General features: G+C 34.2%; 3 protein-coding genes across 4 annotated transcripts; 1 reads left to right on the top strand and 2 right to left on the bottom strand.

Annotated features, from left to right (window-relative positions):
• Positions 1 to 6,628: 6,628 nt before the first annotated feature.
• On the top strand, positions 6,629 to 11,416 carry LOC107418101 (long chain base biosynthesis protein 2a). The gene is made up of 12 exons (XM_016026774.4): positions 6,629 to 7,110; positions 7,345 to 7,410; positions 7,987 to 8,075; positions 8,614 to 8,759; positions 8,849 to 8,973; positions 9,053 to 9,146; positions 9,251 to 9,414; positions 9,534 to 9,695; positions 9,882 to 10,008; positions 10,127 to 10,293; positions 10,409 to 10,516; positions 10,990 to 11,416. The coding sequence occupies exons 1-12, from the start codon at positions 6,985 to 6,987 to the stop codon at positions 11,086 to 11,088; spliced, it is 1,473 nt and encodes a 490-aa protein (XP_015882260.2). The 5' UTR covers positions 6,629 to 6,984; the 3' UTR covers positions 11,089 to 11,416.
• Positions 11,417 to 13,231: 1,815 nt separating this feature from the next.
• LOC125422255 (uncharacterized) lies at positions 13,232 to 15,340 on the bottom strand. The gene has a single exon (XM_048472958.2). It carries the CDS (start codon positions 14,457 to 14,459, stop codon positions 13,434 to 13,436), a length of 1,026 nt encoding a protein of 341 aa, XP_048328915.1. The 5' UTR covers positions 14,460 to 15,340; the 3' UTR covers positions 13,232 to 13,433.
• A 521-nt stretch (positions 15,341 to 15,861) lies between these two features.
• LOC107418093 (sialyltransferase-like protein 2) lies at positions 15,862 to 20,157 on the bottom strand. Of its 2 annotated transcripts, none has more exons than XM_060814053.1 (12): positions 19,940 to 20,157; positions 19,785 to 19,837; positions 19,205 to 19,294; positions 18,921 to 18,998; positions 18,498 to 18,598; positions 18,223 to 18,415; positions 18,043 to 18,133; positions 17,897 to 17,961; positions 17,550 to 17,704; positions 17,327 to 17,408; positions 16,945 to 17,054; positions 15,862 to 16,446 (listed from the first exon to the last, which is right to left on the bottom strand). In XM_060814053.1, exons 1-12 carry the CDS (start codon positions 20,025 to 20,027, stop codon positions 16,257 to 16,259), a joined length of 1,296 nt encoding a protein of 431 aa, XP_060670036.1. In that variant the 5' UTR covers positions 20,028 to 20,157; the 3' UTR covers positions 15,862 to 16,256. The 2 variants fall into 2 exon arrangements, with proteins under 2 accessions (XP_060670036.1, XP_015882250.2); XM_016026764.4 differs by having other exon boundaries at positions 19,785 to 19,858; positions 19,940 to 20,156.

The following is a 20,157-nucleotide window of genomic DNA, read 5'->3' as shown; positions in this document are numbered from 1 at the left end:
TAAAAATATCAACTTTAATATATATAATATACAACAAAATTAATAATATCATCTAAAAATTATCAATTATAAATACTTTCCCATACAAACGGTTGATGCAGTAAACATAACTCTTATATTATATTATATTATGTAATCTAAGCTAAGCTCATCTGAGCTAAGCTGGATGAGTTGTAAAACACGAGAAGTTGAGGCGAGTGAGGAGCAGAGATTACGCTCTGCGAATTGGGAATTGTGCAGTGAAAGGTGGGTCAGTGTGTCAGAGTGTAAAACGAGGAGTGGGGAGGTGACTTATTAAGAGAGAGAGAGAGAGAGAGAGAGAGAGAGAGAGAGAGAGAGAGAGAGAGAGAGAGAGAGAGAGAGAGAGAGAGAGAGAGAGAGAGAGAGAGAGAGAGAGAGAGAGAGAGAGAGAGAGAGAGAGAGAGAGAGAGAGAGAGAGAGAGAGATTTGTATGGTTTATGTGGGGCCCACATCCATTTTATAATAATAAAATATAATGGGAAAGAAAAATCTAATAAAATAATACCTGGGCTTTACCCTATTACTGTGTGGTGTGACAGATACGACAGCGAAAGTTACAAAGTCAGCCCACGGTCTCTTTTCTGCGACTCTGACTCCCAATTAATCTCACTGCCCTTTCATTTATGTTTCCTGTCACCGCCATTGTTTCAGCCGTCCGATCTTTATAATAACCAAATACCCAGGGACAGTGATACAGGTCCTGATCTATTTTTATTATTAGATTCTCTCTTCAATCATTGGTTTGTGACCCATCGATTACTCACATCGGTAATGTTAATGGCCTGGCTCTCTTTGTCATTTAACTACCCAACTTTTTTTTTTTCTCGCAATTCAACTGGTTGGCTCTCATGAAAATATGCATTGTCGTTATTCTGTTTTCCTCCTGACCAATATGCCCTTAAATTTGATTGAATTTACTGCATTGTACTATGGAGGGAATCGTTTTATGGAGGGAGCAGATTGGAAATGCATCGGTCTTCGTTGAATTCTTTTTGTTGTCCCATTAATAATGTGATTTAAAAATAAAAAAACAGATAGAATAATAATTAAGTGTGGTTTTATTTATGAACGACATTCATTTGTAATTAATAATGTTAGATAGAACATTTGCAGTTAGTTATATGTATTTCTTCATATGTTTGGAATTATAATTTCATGCCTCTAAAAGAATTGTTATATTGGATCAAAATTAGACTTTTAATATAATAAAAAAAAATTATTAGATAGAACAATTATTTTGGATGTTTCTAGCAAAAAAAATATTTTGGATTTTTATGAGCAACTGAAAGTGAATGCGCACTTTAAGCTGATTAATTGATTAGAAGTTTGATTTAACACATAATTGAATTGATTTTATTTCGGTTCCAGTGCTAATTTTATAAGATTGAATTGACATATTACCTAAAACTATAGAGCAAAGCTATGTACTTTCTTTATTTTGCTCTATACTTTCTTTATACCAGGTGATGATATGAGAGAAAAAAATGAAAATTCAACAGGCAAATTAACTGGTTTAGACCTTGCTAATTTGAAAGTCAATGGTTGTTTTCATTGATCGATCAATCAAAGTAGGTGACCCTTTTTGTTAATAATATTTATAGAGAGAGAGAGAGAGAGAGAGAGAGAGAAGAATATCTAAGTTAAATGTATAATAAAATTATATTTTATATTAAAAATAGTAGAGACTATACATGTTTCTTGTTATTATATCACTGTCTCAGCTTAATATGTAGTCTATTCTTATTAGAAAAAGAATGGAATTTGGCAACTTTTGGCTTTTGCCAACAAATAGTACAATGACTTTAATTTAATTTGGATATGAGATTATACATACATACATATAAATATGTATATATATGTATCAGAGATTACAATAAAGTAGATCAACTTTTTCTTTTCCAAAGAAACCTTGAATTTTCTTTTAATTGTTTTCTGTTTGCAATGAAATTATCGTATAATTCCATGGCATGCATTTATACGCATTAATTATCATGACCCAGTCAAGCACGTTAACTAGCTTCTAGATGACTTTTTTCTCGCTCTCTCAAATTCTCTTTTTACATATTTTATAAACATTAATATGAGTGCGCGTGTGGGGTAAAATTTCCTTATTTTGGAAGCCATTTATTTATGAAACTAATGGTATAAATTAATTAATTTCAACCACATATGCACATTTGTTAATGGCCGCCGACTTATTATTTTATGGATCGGATATTTATTATTCAATAAAAAAAGGATAAACTTTATCTCAAAAAAAAAAAAAAGAAAAAAAAAAGAAAAAGAAAGAAGAAGATCAACTTCTTGAAAAGGATATTTAAGTTTATTTGGGAATTAATTATTAACGAAAAAGCATGCATGCAATGATGCAAAACATACGTAAGAGAGCAATTAAGAAAACTGTATATCATAATCGTAATCAATAGGGAAGTCAAGGTGGCAGCTGTCAGGATGTTATACGTGTCGACTATTCGATTTAACATCAAATCGGTCAATGGATTGCATGAATTATAAATTAGATGATATTATATGTATTTAATCATGGAGGCTATATATATTATATATGTCACTATCAAATTATACCTACTTTGATTTCTCCAACAAATTTAAATGACTTACGATTTGTTGATCTCTCATATTCGATATAGACTTTTTTGACTTTTTCCAACTCCCAATTTATTAATGTTTTTACCAAACCTATTCATGTATAGTATATTCATATATTATTATTGTATTGATGCTTGAATTTCTGAGTGGCATTATAACTCAAGAGCTGAATATGCTTAGATACTAAATTTGTATTAACTCCTCTCCAATTGAGAGAAGCATAAAATAAAGACAAAAATATTAGTAGGAAATACTTATTACAAGTTAAAGATTAACATTTACTCATATATGTATATCATTGGTATTCCTTTTATTTACTAGTAAATAACGATTTCAAAGTAGTCCTTTTTTTTTTTTTTTTTTTTTTTGTCTCTGTTTCAAAAGAAAGGCATCCCTTGTATAATTAGTAATTTCGTTAAGATAAAGGTGGCGGAACTTTTGGTAAAATGGTAATAAATTTGGAGATTGTTTGCATTAATTTGGTATCCTATACTTTTAGAGTTATGCAACTTAAGTTCTTAAGTTCTCAACTTTTCAACTTATCAATTTTAACTTTTAATTTTTTAATTTATTACGATTTAGGATTTGTTTGACTTTTGACTATTGAGTTTAACAATAATATCATGTGTTTTGTATTGTATCAATATTTAAGTTATAAAGTATTAAAGTGCACAATTATAAATTTATTTTTAAAATTTTACACTTTAATGTCCCTTAAAATTTGTTAAGAAAAAGCTAATACAGGTCATTTGATGGTCGTTAAACCACATCGAATTTTAAATTAAAAAATATTAAAAATATAAAATTTCAAAACAAATTTTAAAATTTTTGCAATTTTAATATATTATAATTTAAAATTTGATATGAGAAGATTATTAAACACTATTAATCAAAAGTTAAAAAAATATAAACTAAAAAAATTAATAACCTTAATTGCTAAGTGAAAAATTTAAAAATATTAAAAATTAAAAATATTAAAATACAATTAATTTTAAATCTTATGGTAATGTTTACTCAGGAGGCAGAGACGCCATACATTGGCCAAGACTGATCACTGGTTCAGGTTGACCCGTTGACTTTACTGCTTATAATTTGGGCTATTTCTATGTTATGGACCAGTAAAGAAATATCCTTGTTCCTCAGATTGCAGCTTCTTCCACGGCCTTTAGAGCCTAGCCCAAGTTCATCAACACAAAGTATAGTTGCCTTATTTTGCCTTGGAAGGGTGAAGTAAAAGCTTTCCATGCAAATTCATTTTCCACTCTTATGTTTTAGGGGTAAAATCTGATATTTCAAAGTCAAATTCTTTTACTGTTTTTTTTCTATGATTCTATTACTAAGTCTAATGATGAACAGAGCATGGTTTTTTTTGGTCCTCCACTATATTTTCTCTTTGGTTCCATGGTAAAAAACAAGTTGTATCTTTACTTGGTTTGTACTTTGATGTGATCCTAATGATTCTCTTTCAATGCAATTTATATGGTTAAAATATGCTGCTATAAAATCCAAGTTTGGAACGATTCATATGGCCTCTTTCAAAAGAATTGGTCAAGTTTCTTTTGGGATTTTTTTTTTTTTTCAGTGTCAACAAATATATACATTTAGCGTGTAACGAATTTATTTTTATGAAGATATAAAATAACTTTTTTTAATATAGGGCCATAGAAAGTGTGAGTAGCCAAAAAAAACACAGGAAATATTACCTCCACTACTCAATGGTGGCCAATCAAGAACAATTAATACCCAAAAGACAACGCAGCCACTTCTTTTTTCCCTTATTGCTTATAAGAGAACCTAAAACAGGAAAAGTTGAAAGCAAGTGAAGTGATGGTTCAATTGGGGCTTGCTTTTTTAACTAAGAAGCTTGGAATAATGCATCAGTACTGGCCATGGTGTTTGAGTTTGAAATCCAGCAGTATGAAGCATGATTTTTCAGGTCAAATAGAACAAAACCAAAAAGGGTGTTGTGATTAAACATCAAAGCCATTGACATTGAATTTTTTTGGGTGGGATTGACATGTGGCTTTTGTTCTTATTTTTGGAATAATGAGCTCATAAAGTGATAACAAATTTTCAAAAAAAAAAAAAACAATATATGTTACTTCATGTATATTTTCAACCTTAAACCTTAATTTCATTGTAAGACTTTGAAGATAAAACACATATATTGCGGTTGCCCAACAGCAGTGACCCATGGCCCCAATTTATTCTCCTTTTGTCAGAAATAAGAATGTCAATGATGTAGCAGGAGTTGGAAAAACATATGCTGGATCAATTGCACTATTTCAATTAGCATTTGGTGCCTAAAGTGATTGATAGTGAACCGAATAGTAAACCAATTATTTATGTCTGAGAATTTTGATCGAAAAGCAAGATGAAACACCTTAAGAAGCACACTTTTATATGGAAAATAACACCCAGTTACAATAATTTAATTAGTTTTGAATTCTCTAGCATGACTAAATTGGAGCTAAAACAGAGTGCTATTTAAACATGAAAAATGGGTTAAATATAGGAATAATAAGATCATAATGGAATGGCACATAAACAAATATTTCTTTTTTCGCTCTTTTCAGCCGTTGAAATGAGTTGAAGGTCAAAGAACAAATTCATTGCAAGTTGGTCGATCAATATGCTAAGGTGGCAGTAGGAGATTGTAACATTCCCACTTTCTCACATTTTTTCCGTTTTACCAAACAAAAATATTATTATTATTATTATTTTTTCTATGCACCACCATGAAAACAACATTTATCAGCAATGACAAAACATTATTGAAGATTTATGGATATAGTGGAAACACCCCCATGTAATTGCAAGAATATATTCTGCAAAATGTGTCTACTGATAATTGAATATCGTTTCTAGATGTACACGAAAAGAGAAAGAAAAGCCATGGATGGATGAGGTTAACACTAATAAACTTTTTTTTTTTTTTTTCCTCTTTTTCATGCTATAAATAGATGTGTAGGACATGAGGGATAGGCATGGAGATCCAAATTAATAGAGATCAGGAAGAGAAGTCTTGTATGAAGATGAAGAAGCATGTCTGATAGCCAAGGATGACTTGCCTAAATCCTCCATTAGGGTTTTTGAAAACAATGGAGAAGAAGTTCCATGGTTTTAGAGAACTATTAAATGGGTTTTGGGCAGTCTCCTTCGGCTATTCTGGCTGCCTCTTGTCTTTCATGCTAGACTTTTTTATCTTCCATTAATCTCTCTGTTATATCCCAATATGAAAATTTCTTCATCAATGTGATCTACATGTAGGCAGAAAATAAGTTGGGTACTAGTCATTCTCTCAATTTACTCCTCATTTATATATTTTTCATTTTGTGGGTGGAGGAATTCAAATCAAGTTCAAAAAACAGTATGTTTTTGTATTGGATTGTCCCAAAGTACATTAATTTACTATTTGTTTTTTGAATTGCTTTGCATTGTTTTTTTTTTTTCCCCCACAATTAATGCATAGTTTTATCTCTAATGAATGTGGGAACCATATGCATGGTAGAATATTTTTTTTTCTTTTTTCGAAATAATTTGCATTGGTAGAATTGATGGATGATAAATGAGTTTTTCAAGTTATAGAAATTGAAAATTTATAAATAGAAAGCATGTTTGAGTTTCTTCAAAAAGATTGTTAAATAATTGTTAAAAATGATTCAGTTTAAACCAATTAGAAAATTTTAAAATTTTCCAAAAAGAAAAAAAAAATTTGATGTAGACCTCAAGGCCCAAAACAACAAGAATGTTATCAATTAGTACGAAGATCTTGTGGATATAATTGGGCTTAAAATTGGGTCGCTATCAGTGACTCATTCGGATCTTGGCCCACTTGGGAAGGGAAAAAAAAAAAAAAAAAAAAAAGGGACAAAATTCATTCCTCTCGTCCTCTCGAAAATCTCCTGACTTTTCTGCACGAATCGAAGAAAGTCTAAATCATTCATTGGAAATTTTGAATCCAAATACAATAAAAAAGCAAAAAAAGTCCGGGAAATTTTTAAAAATCCCAAAATAATAATTTTTTTAATAGTAAAAATGGAAAAATGAAAAAAATAAAAGTAAAAAAAAAAACAAACCGCTAAGCAGAGCACAGGAGGGAGGCATTGGTCAATTCCAATCAATACAATCTTCTCTCTCTCTCTTGTTCACGCGGAGAGAGATCTGAAACTTCTGATCTCTGATTCGCTCTCTGTCTCTCTCTCAGAATTTTCATTCCGAAAATCTCCCTGAATTAGCAACCCGTTGTTTTTATTATTATTATTATTATTATTATTTTTTATTAGTCCATTTTCTACGGATCAGATCCATAGCAGCCATTGTTGAAGCTTTGGAAAATTTGCAGAGCAGGCGAAGATGATAACAGTACCGTATTTGACCGCTTTGACCACCTACTTTAGCTATGGTTTGCTCTTCGCCTTTGGCCAATTCCGAGACTTTTTCAGGAAAATCTTCGATTGGTGGCATGCTAGCAATCTCCAGGTCTCATTTCTAACTTTTTTTTTTTTTTAAAAAAATTTTTTTAATACCTATATACATGAAATATGTAGGTATAATATGTTATGAGCATGAATATGTATTTATATGCATTCGTATGCACTTTTCAACGGCTTAGCTTTTCCTTTTTATTTTTTTATTTTTTTATTTTTTTATTTTTTTTTATTTTTGGTGGCTTCTGTGAGTGTTAAAAGTAATGTAATTTTCGTTGAATTTTAGGGGTACGCGCCGATCTGTCTAGGGCTTGAAGATTTCTATATTCGTCGTTTGTATCTTCGAATTCAGGTATGGAAATTATTTCTTTTGTTTACTCTGCTGGTGTGTTTGATTTAAGGATGGAAATGCTTTGATACAAATGTAATTAGAGCCTCATCTTGCAAAATCAAACTACTGTAGATTACGGATTAAGTATAAAGCATCGTTTTTTTTGAGATGATAGATAAACTATATGCTTGTTAATTTCTCCCTTTAGAATTTTCATTCATCTAGAATTTCCTCGAACTTTTTGTTATTACCACATGTCCTTGAACTTAAGCTTAATTGTAGGCGTTATTGGCTACAACCATTTCAACAATGTTTTGAACAATAAACCTCTAGTATGGATGTTAAAAATTGTGTTTTAGGACTTGAATATTATTCTATCTTGAAAAGATATAACCTGGGACTTGAATAAATTAACCAGGCATCTTTCCCCTCATTTATTGTCCTCACCATAATTTCGCAAACGATAATTCATGAGCTCTCATTTCAGCGAAGAGGTGGGAATGCAAAAATATGCAGGTTTCAGTTTTGACTGTAACTATGGTCTTCTAGGAGAAGCTCAGCATCGTGGTTATTATTCCTCTTATTATCCCCTTGCAGGACTGTTTTGGGCGACCAATAGCTAGTGCTCCTGATGCTTGGTTTGATGTGGTTGAGCGCCTCTCTAATGACAATAATAAGACACTAAAGTAAGTTCTCTTTTATGCATTTCAATTCTTTTGCCTATCAGAATATAAAATCTTCATCTGCTTTGCTCTTCATGTTTCACTATTTTTTTTTAGTATGGCTTTACATTTATGGTGATTGAAAAGAACAGTTATGGAGTTTGTTCTCCATTATTTACTTAAATTTTTACATTATCTTTCGGTAAGAATGATGGATATGACAAGAGGGGAGATGGAGGGTGCCTTTTCCTTGTGTCAATCCGTAGAAGGGAAACAAATAAGAAGTAATATAATTTCCAACTATCACCTTAAATTAATTGATTGGAAGAATAAAAATGCTATTTTAAAAGAATAAACTTTCTTTCTTTCAATCTCTCCATCTTGGTGAGGATAGTCTTATCTGGTCTTAAGGGACTCTCCTTTCTGCTTTTCTTATTCCTCCTTTAACTCCCTCTACTAAGGAATTGGCTTCATCCTCCTTCTTCCATCCCTCCTAACTAGCATAATGTGCTTTGAGTGTCTGAGTGTTTTGTCTCATTCTATCTCACGGTATTTCATGCAGACGAACAACAAAGATTAGCAGGTGTCTTAACTTGGGGTCGTACAACTATCTAGGCTTTGCTGCAGCTGATGAATATTGTACACCTCGTGTAATAGATTCATTGAAGAAGTTTTCTCCGAGTACTTGCAGTGCTCGTGTTGATGGAGGTATTCAGTCCTTTTCAGCATCATTCTTGTTACTTGTTAGTTTCCTGGGTGTTTGAACTTTGAACTAATGCATGCAATATTTCCACCAGGAACTACAACACTACATGAACAACTGGAGGAGTGCGTTGCAGATTTTGTTGGAAAGCCAGCTGCCATAGTATTTGGCATGGGTTATGTGACAAACTCTGCCATCCTTCCAGTTATTATGGGGAAGGTATGTACATATAACTTGTTTATACTCTTTATCAACAAATCATGCATGCACTTTATTTTCTCATTGCATTTTTCTGCAGGGAGGATTGATAATTAGTGATTCATTGAATCATAACTCAATTGTTAATGGTGCTCGAGGCTCAGGAGCTACCATTCGTGTTTTCCAACATAATAGTAAGTTGTATATAATATCAGTGAATATCTTCTGAGTGCATGATGTATTCCCTGAAAAGCTTTCTTATGTAATATGGTTTTCTTTTGAATTTTTTCTTTTTTAGTGCCATCACACCTGGAGAAAGTTTTGAGAGAGCAAATTGCTGAAGGACAACCTAGGACACACAGACCATGGAAGAAGATTATTGTTGTTGTAGAGGGAATATACAGCATGGAAGGCGAACTCTGCAAGCTTCCAGAAATCGTTGCAATTTGCAAGAAATATAAAGTAATACAATCCTTAGGCCCTTGGACTCTTGTGTCATTACCTGCCCAAAAAAACTTAAGTTAATCATTTTACAACATATAATTTAAATATCTGAATTTGATTATTTGTAATTGTTGAAGGCATATATTTACCTGGATGAGGCTCACAGCATTGGAGCAGTTGGAAAAACAGGAAGAGGTGTCTGTGAATTGTTAGGAGTTGACACAGCTGATGTAGATGTCATGATGGGAACTTTTACAAAATCATTTGGATCATGTGGTGGTTATATTGCTGGATCTAAGGTTTGTTGCATGCAAAGTTTTCTGATACCGGTTTCTTGTAGGTTTTTAGCTTTGTAAATGTATACTTACACTTGAGTCTTTCTCTTCATTTTAATCTCATTGCTGACATCTTTAGATTCAGTCTAGTTGGACATGCCAGGGGTATCGATTTTCTCTATTCACCAGTGATTTTGCTTGACATTGCAGGAGCTTATAAAATTTCTTAAATATACATGCCCAGCTCATCTTTATGCGACGTCAATATCACCTCCAGCTGCTGAACAAATCATATCTGCTATTAAGGTTATTCTTGGAGAGGATGGCAGTAGTAGAGGTTTCCAAATCTGGATCTCATAACCGCTTGAACTTTTTTGTTGTGTTGGTTGATCATTTTAAGCCATAGATTTTTGGTTCATTATTTTTACTTGAGTATATTTCATGTCCCAATTTAGGTGCTCAGAAACTTGCACGTATTCGTGAAAACAGCAACTTCTTCAGATCTGAGCTGCAGAAAATGGGCTTTGAGGTTCTTGGAGATAATGATTCTCCTGTAATGCCCATAATGCTTTACAATCCGGCAAAAATTCCTGCTTTCTCTAGGGAATGTCTCAATCAGAATGTAAGTTGGTTGTGCTATCACTCTCATAATACTAAGTGTTTTTAATCGCTAACGATTTTTACAGACTCAATTCTTCTGCCTTAATGACCAATAACTGCAAATCCTGCTACTACAGGTGGCAGTTGTGACGGTTGCTTTTCCAGCAACACCTCTACTTTTGGCTAGGGCACGTATTTGCATATCTGCCTCCCATACCAAGGAAGACCTTCTCAAAGCCCTGGAGGTATGTTTGTATCTAGAAAATATAATTTTACTTTTTTTCGTTTTTAATACCATATTCCTCCTGCCCCTGCAGTTAAGTGCACTCTTACCAAGTGTAGAGTTTTATATTGACATTTGCAACCTCTTACGAATTAATTTTGTCTACTTAAAAAGGTTGTGTGGCATCTTGTGCTTACCACAGGAACAAGTAAATCTCGCATTTTAGGTGATTAGTAGCAAAATTACATTGAGTGAATAACAATAGTATTTTCTCTCTCTTGTTAGAGCCGTTAAAAAGGTGAGAACTGGCTGCCAAAAACATGGATGAATCCAAACCTAACCTAGAATCCTGTATATTGGCATGAGACTAGTTTGGTCATGATGCTGACTGATAGCCCGCAATGTTTTCATGAAAGTAAACAATACATCAGTTTCTGATGTCTCGGGACTCTATACCATGCTGCTGGTAACGTACTTGATTTATGATTTTGGCAGGTTATTAGCCGAGTTGGTGACATGGTGGGTATAAAATATTTCCCTGCTGAGCCCATGAAACAGCAGCAGCAGGAGGAAGGCCGTATCAAGGTGGAATAAAGCCACCATATTCTCTACTCTCTCAAAAGTGAATTGTTTTGTAATTGAGCTTTTAGTTCTGATCCAACCACTAATTAAAAAAGTAAATCCTCCAGAGGTAGTGTTCCAGACTTGTTCTCTGTGAACCAGGAAGGTTTATTTTCACATGTCCAGTCTTACAGATCCCAGATGTTCTTTTTCTTCTTCTTCTTCTTCGGTCTTTGTGTCTCTGTCCTTCTAGGGGGTATTCGTGGTGTACTACTACTTGTGATCTTTCTTGCGATTTTGGTATGTTAATGTATAGAAAAACGGCTTTATTTGGTTGAATACGATTGTATCCTCTTTTTTCTTTTTTTATTCTTTTTTTTTTTCCCCTTATTTTTTATTTTTTATTTTGGTAGAAGAAAAAGATTCTAAGCTTTGCTGTACAGTACAGAGATCAATGCTGAGAACCTTTCATTTACAATGAATGTAAGTAAATATATGCCAGGTTTGGCAAAACGTTTAGGCTTCTTGGAAAAAGATTCTTTTGCATTGTTCTCAGAAAAGACAACAAAAGCAGGCTAATTGAGCCTTACAATGCCACTGACAAACATTGCACAGGCGTGGTGTTGTAACTGCTGTTGGTTCTCCATTTGTTTGCTACCATATCTAACATAAAGTGATAAAAATCCAAACCTAATACCTCTCGATTCCATACAGAATGAGACAACTTTCAATAATAACACAGAGTTTCGATATACTTGTTTTTATTAAAAAGTAGGCATCCATCTAATACCTCTCGATTCCATATAGAATGAGACAACATTCAATAAAAACAGAGTTTCGATATATTTGTATTTATTACAAAGTAGGAATCCATTTAATCTTTGGCGGTGTAGCCAACACTTTCACAGATAATTTCTATTCCCTTCTCATAAATTCGCAACATCCTCAACTCCTCCTCATGATAGTCAAAACCCTCACTAAACCATATAAACTCTTTTTACTCTAATTTCCATACTTCAGGAAATTTCCTCCAAGTCATAACCAGGTTAAGTATTTGGCCCAAAAAAAACAAAGTAACTTTTGACTTTAAGGTCTCTTAAGTCACTAACATTTAGGGGAGAAAAATAAACCCAAAAAGAAAATAGGAAAAAAAGAAAATGTTTTCACCCACACAAAAATAGGTTATACTTCCTAATGCATCAATCTAACTGATTCAAATCATTTACTTTTGCAAAGTTCATCTAGAAAAACCTGGACTTTAGAGCATCCTCTCGCACAACCACAGCACAAGACTACAGAAATTCTACTCAAATATTTATCAGCACCACCACAGATTGGAAAGTGATAAAATTCACCAAAATATATACATCTCCAATTTCTGCAAATCATCTACTTGTTCCAATCCTCTTTCTGAGTAGAAATGGGAGCCTCCATTATTAAAAACTAATTAAGGGATTACCATAAATAGCCGAGCATCTTTCTGTTCCAGAAAGAACCTGTGCCTAACACAATACTAAACAGTAGGTACCATACGAATAGATTACTAAGTCCGATCTATTTACATCATACTTGAAGTTAAAACTCGCCAGAGTTCATAGATAATTTATCCATGTGCGAAGCTAAATGCACTTGACCATCAATCCATAAAACCAACGATAAAAACCTTAGTACAAGATATATATGTATATATATATATATATAAATTCCTGATAAACACAAATGTAACAATAATTAACGAACTCCAAGGCTTCTGAGTTTACGTAAATGTTCTAAAATCCTTTCCATGAAGCTAATAGAAAGTTCTCAAGGATGTTCTGAAACAAAACAGAAAATCCTCCTATTCACACACATTAATGGTGCAGAAAAGACTCGGTTGTGAAATCTACATAGCTTAAATTTAGAAGAAGACAGTATTCATGCATGGCATTCATCATGTTTAAGTCCATCTCTTCAAAGATTGCCATTTTATATGAAGAAAGGAGGAATGCTAGGATAAATACTACAATTCGTTTGCTCATAACCAATTACAGGCATTTCCCTCTCTTTTATTACTTCCAATAACACGAGTGTAAATATTTCCCAATCATAATCATCAGGTAACTACCCAAATTCCAAGGAAATTATTAGAATAACGTATGTACCATAAATTTGCATCGGATAAGTATAAACCGCAAAAGAAAAAAACTCATAAAAGAGGAAAGCTACTCATTCAAAATACTACCCAAGCAGATAGACAAAACAAAAAAAAAAAAAGATATACCAAAAGCTGAAAACTAGTTCACTTCAGACATGTACTTACTTTGTCATGGCTGAGAATCTATATATATATATATATTTTCGCCCTCCAACTACATTCAGCAACAACCAAAGTACACGACTCATGAAAAACCCTTCCCAAGTTTCTGAATTGCACAATACATTTTTCTTCTCGAACCCACTGCATTTATCCCCATATCTTTGAGATCTTCCAAAGTTAACATAGGCAATACTTCATCATCAACCTCATGTATTTCAAATACAGGTGCATATCGACCTAGCCCTAATCCATTGAGCCAAACTCTAACCCCATCTTCTCCACACCTCCCTCGCCCTCCATTTCCATTCCTATCCCCACTAGTCCCTCCACACTTCCAATCCCTAGCATCTGTATCCGACGGTCCAGACAATTCCACCCCATCATGGTGGTCTCTGGCCTCAGAAACCCTAGCCCTAATGGGTCTTCTATTCCCATGATAAAGTACCTCCCTTTCATTTCCATGCCCATCCACTGCCAAATTCTCAAGGGAATGAATTGGGCTTTGCTCTTTTAATGGACTTTCAGAGTTTTCCACTTCAAAATCCCGATACCCATCATCGACATCCTCACCGGCACTGTATTTCTCATCTCCATCTCCGGCGCCGCCGCCGCCACCACCGTCCTCGTCTAGCTTGGAAGATACCCAATTGGATCTGAATCTCTTGGTGACTAGTGAGCCTCGCTTCTTGGAGTCCTTGAGCTTCCAGCTACCAATGGCCATGGTTTCAAGATTTGCTTCTCTTTCCCTATCGTCGGCTTCTAGAGTGTCGTGTAGGTCGGACCCAGAACCAGCAACGGAAGCAGAGGAGCTGAAATTTATTAAAGGTCGGGTCTTTGAGGTCTTAACAGTGGAATCTTTTCCGGTGCGGTGGTGGTGGGGCTGATCGAGGTGGAGCTTCCACTGCTTGTTAGTCCGACTACGGACATGGGAATCGTAGGGTTGGTCTCCTCCGATGTCGCCCAATCGGACGCTTGGCCTTCGCTGACGCTTCGATCCGACAGTTTCAGACGAACCCATTACGAGTTGCCCACCAACCCCACTTCCACCTACTCCGCCGCCACCGCCGTTGCCGTTGATCTGACTCTCTGGTGGTTGTATATCCGCCATTTGTTCAAATTTTATTCAATCTTTTTATTTTTTTTAAAAAAAAAACTTTTTTTCCCCGAATAGAAAAATGGTTGGAAGGATGAGAAAGAAGAAGGATTAGCCTGGATTATATAGTGCGAAATAGAGAGCGTCGTTTTTTTGATAGCTTTCCAGAGAGAAGAGAGTGTGAGGAAGAGAGAGAGAGAGACAGAGATTTTATAGTGAGAGAGAGTAAACGAAGCAATTGATAAGAGAGAGAATTTTATTTATTTATTTATTTATTTTTTGGTGAATAAGAGAGAGAGTTTATTGATTAGTGACTAGGGAAGTCAGAGTGAGTGAGAGAGAGAGAGAGAGAGAGAGAGAGAGTGTGTTTCGGTCTCTGGGTATGAAGTGGAGGAAGACCGACGCGTGTCCCTCTGTAGTCTTGGCATCCCACGCGCTCCTTAAAGTGGGTGTCCCTCAAACTCCAAATCCCCATTAAAACTCTAAAAGATCGAAACTTTTTTATCTATGAAAATAAAGATCAAAACTTTAATCGGTTTTGTATTTCTAGGGCATAAAAATTCCCTTTTAATTTTGTATCACCATTAGTCTGTATTACCAAATTTGTATTCTATTTTGCTCCGTCATCCTTTTTCTCCTTTTCTCTCTCTGGAAAATATGAATCGAAGATGCAGTTTTCTTGAGCATAATGTGAAAGAAACAAACTCCAGAAGAATTATATTCTTGAAGAAGTTGGTTATGGTGGACAAGATTCAAAGTCAGAAAAAACAAAAGGGTTTTGTTTCTGTACCTGCTTGCCGGTTCAGGAATCAGGTGTCTACTCAGTGTGGGTCACAACCCAAAACTTGTAATTTTGACTCTAACCAACAAAGGGAATCAATCATCAATGCAATAAACTTTGGTCCAACTTATTACTATTTATGAATGAACGAGGTCAATGAAACAGGACGCCCAAAAAAAAAAACACGTTTATTTATAACACTAGTAGCCAACTTCGAAGTGGCAAATGGAAAAAAAACAGTGGGTAAAAGAGGATGCATTTTTCATATCCTGTTTACAAAACCATGTGTTTTTTTAATAAACTTGTAGGTAATATATAACTCCAATCATGTGTTGGAAGAAGCTGATCCTGAACCCCACTAGGTTGACAAGACACATGGTGACCTAAGTGTCTCAAAGATGTCCTCTGTAGATTGAAGACAAAAGATAACAGCACCAAAATAGAAAATAAGAATTCATAAGACCTTTTGCCGTTGAGCACAAGTTAAATAGCAGTTGTTCTGGTCTTGTTATCATGTGGCATATAACATAACAGGAAGGATGGTAATTATTTATCTAAGGAAAAGAATGCTGCAGGGAAAAAAAAAAAAAAAAAAAGTTTTCCTCATCAACATAAGGTCTATACAGGCCTTAAACAGAAGTAATTGAATTGCTTTTCCATTAGAATAAGCAGTTAAAGTCAGCTAGAAAGAAATTGAAGATCAGAAATTTAACATAAATCTTGAATAAACTCTTGTTGGACACTGCTAAAGTAAAAAATGAAGAGTACAACAGAAATAAAATTTTCAAACCTCAGCCGTACAGTTTGAATAACTACTACAAATGAAGGGGATATGAAGAAACAAACGACCACTGAAAAAAAATCTTTACGTTTAATCGGTGAGTTGTTGACAATCTCTTGTGTGTATGTTGGAGCAGCTTCTGCTGTTTTTCATCCATTAGCTAATTGTGACATTTATTGACCAAGTAAATCAGTTTACACATCCTATTCGCTTGCTCTGTGCAAAAATGTGGAATCCAGTAAATTGAGATTTAACTTGCTGGCACGGTGCAGAGCAAACCGTGTCCGGGGTTATGCTCCAAAGGGTACATGGTTGTGCCTCTCACATATTTCTGATGGTTAGTTGCAGCCTTTCTAAGGCTTGGCATTGATTTTCTTTTAACTTGCTTCTTTACAATTGAACATGCACGCAATGGATCCCCAGATCCTGCTCCAACCCTCCTATAGAAAGGAAGAAAAGGCATAAGCCATACACCAAAAAGAGACAGGAAACATTGGACATGACACCAACTAATCCAGTTGATCAAATTAGAACAATCATCGTCGATAAAATATATCTTCTCTGACCAGTTTATTTTATACTTGACAATAAATGGCCAATCAATGAACATACTCTAACTAAATAACCCTGAACATAGAACTGCAACTATGCCAGCTGATTAGTTCCATAACAAAAAAGAGAAATATATACAGAATTCCCCACTCACGCCATCAAAATATGCATAACAAACAGCAAGCATACAGAACTTTACAACTACTGCTTGCATACTTTTTCTATCATGAAAATTATTTTTGCAAGGCTAAGAATTGCCAATTGGATTGACACATCATATATAAGTGAAACTCATACATGTAAAAACTTATGGCGACTGATGACAGCTATAAACTAAAACAAGGAAATAATTTAAAAAGACAAGAGGATTAAGACACATAAGCTACCTTAGCAATTTCTCTGCTGCAATGCTAGCAGCTCGAACTGTAGCACTGTCTGGTACCCATTTCACAACACGGTTTGGATCAGCTCGCATGGGAGAGTGAATTTTTATAAGCTAAACAAATTCAGAAACAAACAATATGAAATTAACAACAATATTACACATAATATAATAACAAAAGAACTAAGCATTTTTATCTCAAAGTGAGCATGCAACGAAAGTGATTCCAACTAGACAGACAAAGGAAGCTTTTGTGTAAAATGCTTAGCAATTATTTGAATAAGACAATTTATTAAACAAAAGATATAAAAAAGAGGCAAAGTTAGATGGCTAAATTACAACTCCTTCAGGGATAACTAAAGGCCATACAGCACTAGAATACTTACACCCAAACACTCCATCATCTGATAGTATGCTCTACCATGCAAAGGAGTATGACCTTGTCGAGATTCAGAGAAATATCTGGTCCTGAAGGGACATTGTCAAATTGCTATCAGATATATAATTGTGTATGAATGTATGTGTTGGGTGTCTGCATGTGTCATCAGAATATGTTGAGAAACATCAATGTAGTAGATATAGTCATCGAGGACAAAGAATAAAACTAACCATTCCTTATATCCTGGATCCACTGTAAAACCATACATATCTACAGAGTCACATACGGAAAGAGCAAATTCAAGAGCCTTGAGGCCTGTTCCTTTCGCAGCAGAACCAAAGGAGGCACCTAGCATGAGATATACAGGATTTTTTATTGGAATTTCCTGCAGAAGATGAAACCAACAGTTGTAAAGGTATGAAGAACAGTTAAAGCAAAAAGAGAAAATTTCTTTGACTAGTTAAATTTTCTGCAATATAACAGAAATAACGTTTCACAATCCTATAATATGCAAAAACAGAAAATCTGCGAAAGGGTTAAAATCAAGCTAAACATACTAAAGGAAAAATATATAAACCTTAATCATCTTGTTCATAATGTCATGAATAGTGGTTTTGATGATCAAAACCTCCTTTCTGGATTCTGCAGAATTAAAATACTTAGTGTCCTTCTAGAAATATGCCATCAAGCTTGTAACAACGAACAAATGATTAGTTTCTATACCATCTAATTCTACAACTTTATCAAGAGCTTTGGCAGATCCCCTGTTAAGAAGACGAAATGTACTTTTCTTACCCACGTGGTCTGTATAGTTCTGCAGAAAACATAATGAAAGAATAATAAATTTTCTTTAAGTAAAGAAAGCATTAAAATTGCTAACACCAAAAAAGCATTCAATTTAACCTCAATTGGTGCACCATTTTCTCTCAAAACAACATCATAACTATCTATCTCCTTCCCAAACTTTGTTTTTAAAAGATCTCCCGAGTTTCCAATTACAGCACAACGGCCAAACTGCCTTGGAAAGTATGGAGGTGTTTCAGGTAGCACCAGTGAAAGTTTCTCCATGCACAAGGTTTTATTCATGCAGTTGTTCCTACATCCCACAGATGCACTGTATCAAACTGCAGCATTGAAAACTTATTTATTCTTACACGAGTTTCCAGTAAAGTACTTACAAAAGTATTCCTTTATTGATTCTACGCCACGCATAATCCTCCCATCCATTTGGTAAAGCATCAATGAACTCCCTAGTAAGTACTGTGGTACTATTACGCACCTGAGCAATCAACTCACTGAATAACAAATCAATTGTAGTAAAACATAAACAAAGAACTTTGAAAAAGCATGTGATGTACGAAAATATGCAATGAACTTGACACTAAATCAGGTAAAGATTAAAATAATAATAAAAATAAACCCCAAAAAAATAATAGTTTATAATTTTCTCTGGCTGTTGGATAAAGAAGTGTTTGAAATGAAAGATCAATTTATGTCTTCAGTACATTTATGTTGTTGTGGCATTTTTAATGCATCCAGTTTTGTAATTATATATGAATAAACAACTGAATGATCAGATATAAATCATAGGAGACACCTACCTGTTCCCATGTAGCCACAGCTTCACAAAGATTAAAATCAAAAGTTAAACCTTCAAGTTCACCTGTTTTGGGATCTTTCTGTGTGCAGGTAAATTTCAAAAAATAGAAAACAAAAACTATGTTAGAATAGAGCAATCAATGCAATTTCATTCTTGTAGAGAGTAACAGCAGACAAGCAGAAGATAAGCTACAGAAAAGTTAGTCAATTTTTTGAAAATATTGCTTGAACCGATTATAAGGGAACGCAAAAGTGATTTTACTGAACTTCTGCGCTGAAGACATACCCATTTTGGAATGGTGTCCCTAGGAAATCTCAATGTGACTTTACAATAATCGTCACCACTGATAGCTTGCAAACCTAATCCATTTGCATTCTGCATAGTTTTCAAATGAGACAAGGACACGAAAACAGGCAGTAAGAAATACACATTTGGGAAATGCAAGAGGTCATAGTTTGAACAATCAGAAAGCGTATCAATTCAAATTGAATATCATAATCCTACTGCCCTAACATTTATCACATTCCTATTAAACCAAAAAAAGTAAAGCGGAAAAAAAATATATATATCTTTCAGCTGATCTACATTAACAAAAACCATACAAATCATCAGACTGAATCCTCCAATAATTCAACTGTATCCAGCCAGCCCTATTGAACTTCCACTTAAGCATAAATTTTTCATGGTTTTAGTGATGCTGTTGAACTTCATAGACCCATAACAGCTTTCAATAACGTAAAAACTCATATGGAATTGTAATTATACTGAAAACTATACAACATTTCTATAAAATCCCAATCCAACCCACCAAACAAAGAAAGAAGATAGGGACAAAAAAAAAAAAAAAAGAAAAGAGAAAACTCACAACACACTTCTGGAAACCGCTTAGCAGAGTTTGCAACGCTCCCAAATCTTCATCTGAAAGAGAATTTCTTTCATCTATACAATTTAGAAATTATTAGAACTCAGCCAATTATACACAAAAATATACACAGAAGTATAAGCATATACTGTACATACAGAGGTTAGAAACTCCGGTGATGTAGATGACAATGGCAATGAACCCAGATGCTAAAGCAACGAGAAAGGCCAGCTGCAAAAGCCTCATCTACTGCTAATTTTACACTAAACCCAGAAGACAGAAAGAGTGGCTTTCTTGTTATTTTCAATCTCTGGATCTGAAACACACAGAAGAAAACAGAGCGCGAGAGGAGAAGAAGACGAAGAATGGGATCGAA

The sequence above is a fragment of the Ziziphus jujuba genome, chromosome 2 (genome assembly GCF_031755915.1).
Source record: "Ziziphus jujuba cultivar Dongzao chromosome 2, ASM3175591v1".
Classification (NCBI taxonomy): domain Eukaryota; kingdom Viridiplantae; phylum Streptophyta; class Magnoliopsida; order Rosales; family Rhamnaceae; genus Ziziphus; species Ziziphus jujuba.
This window is presented reverse-complemented; position numbering and strand designations above follow the sequence as displayed.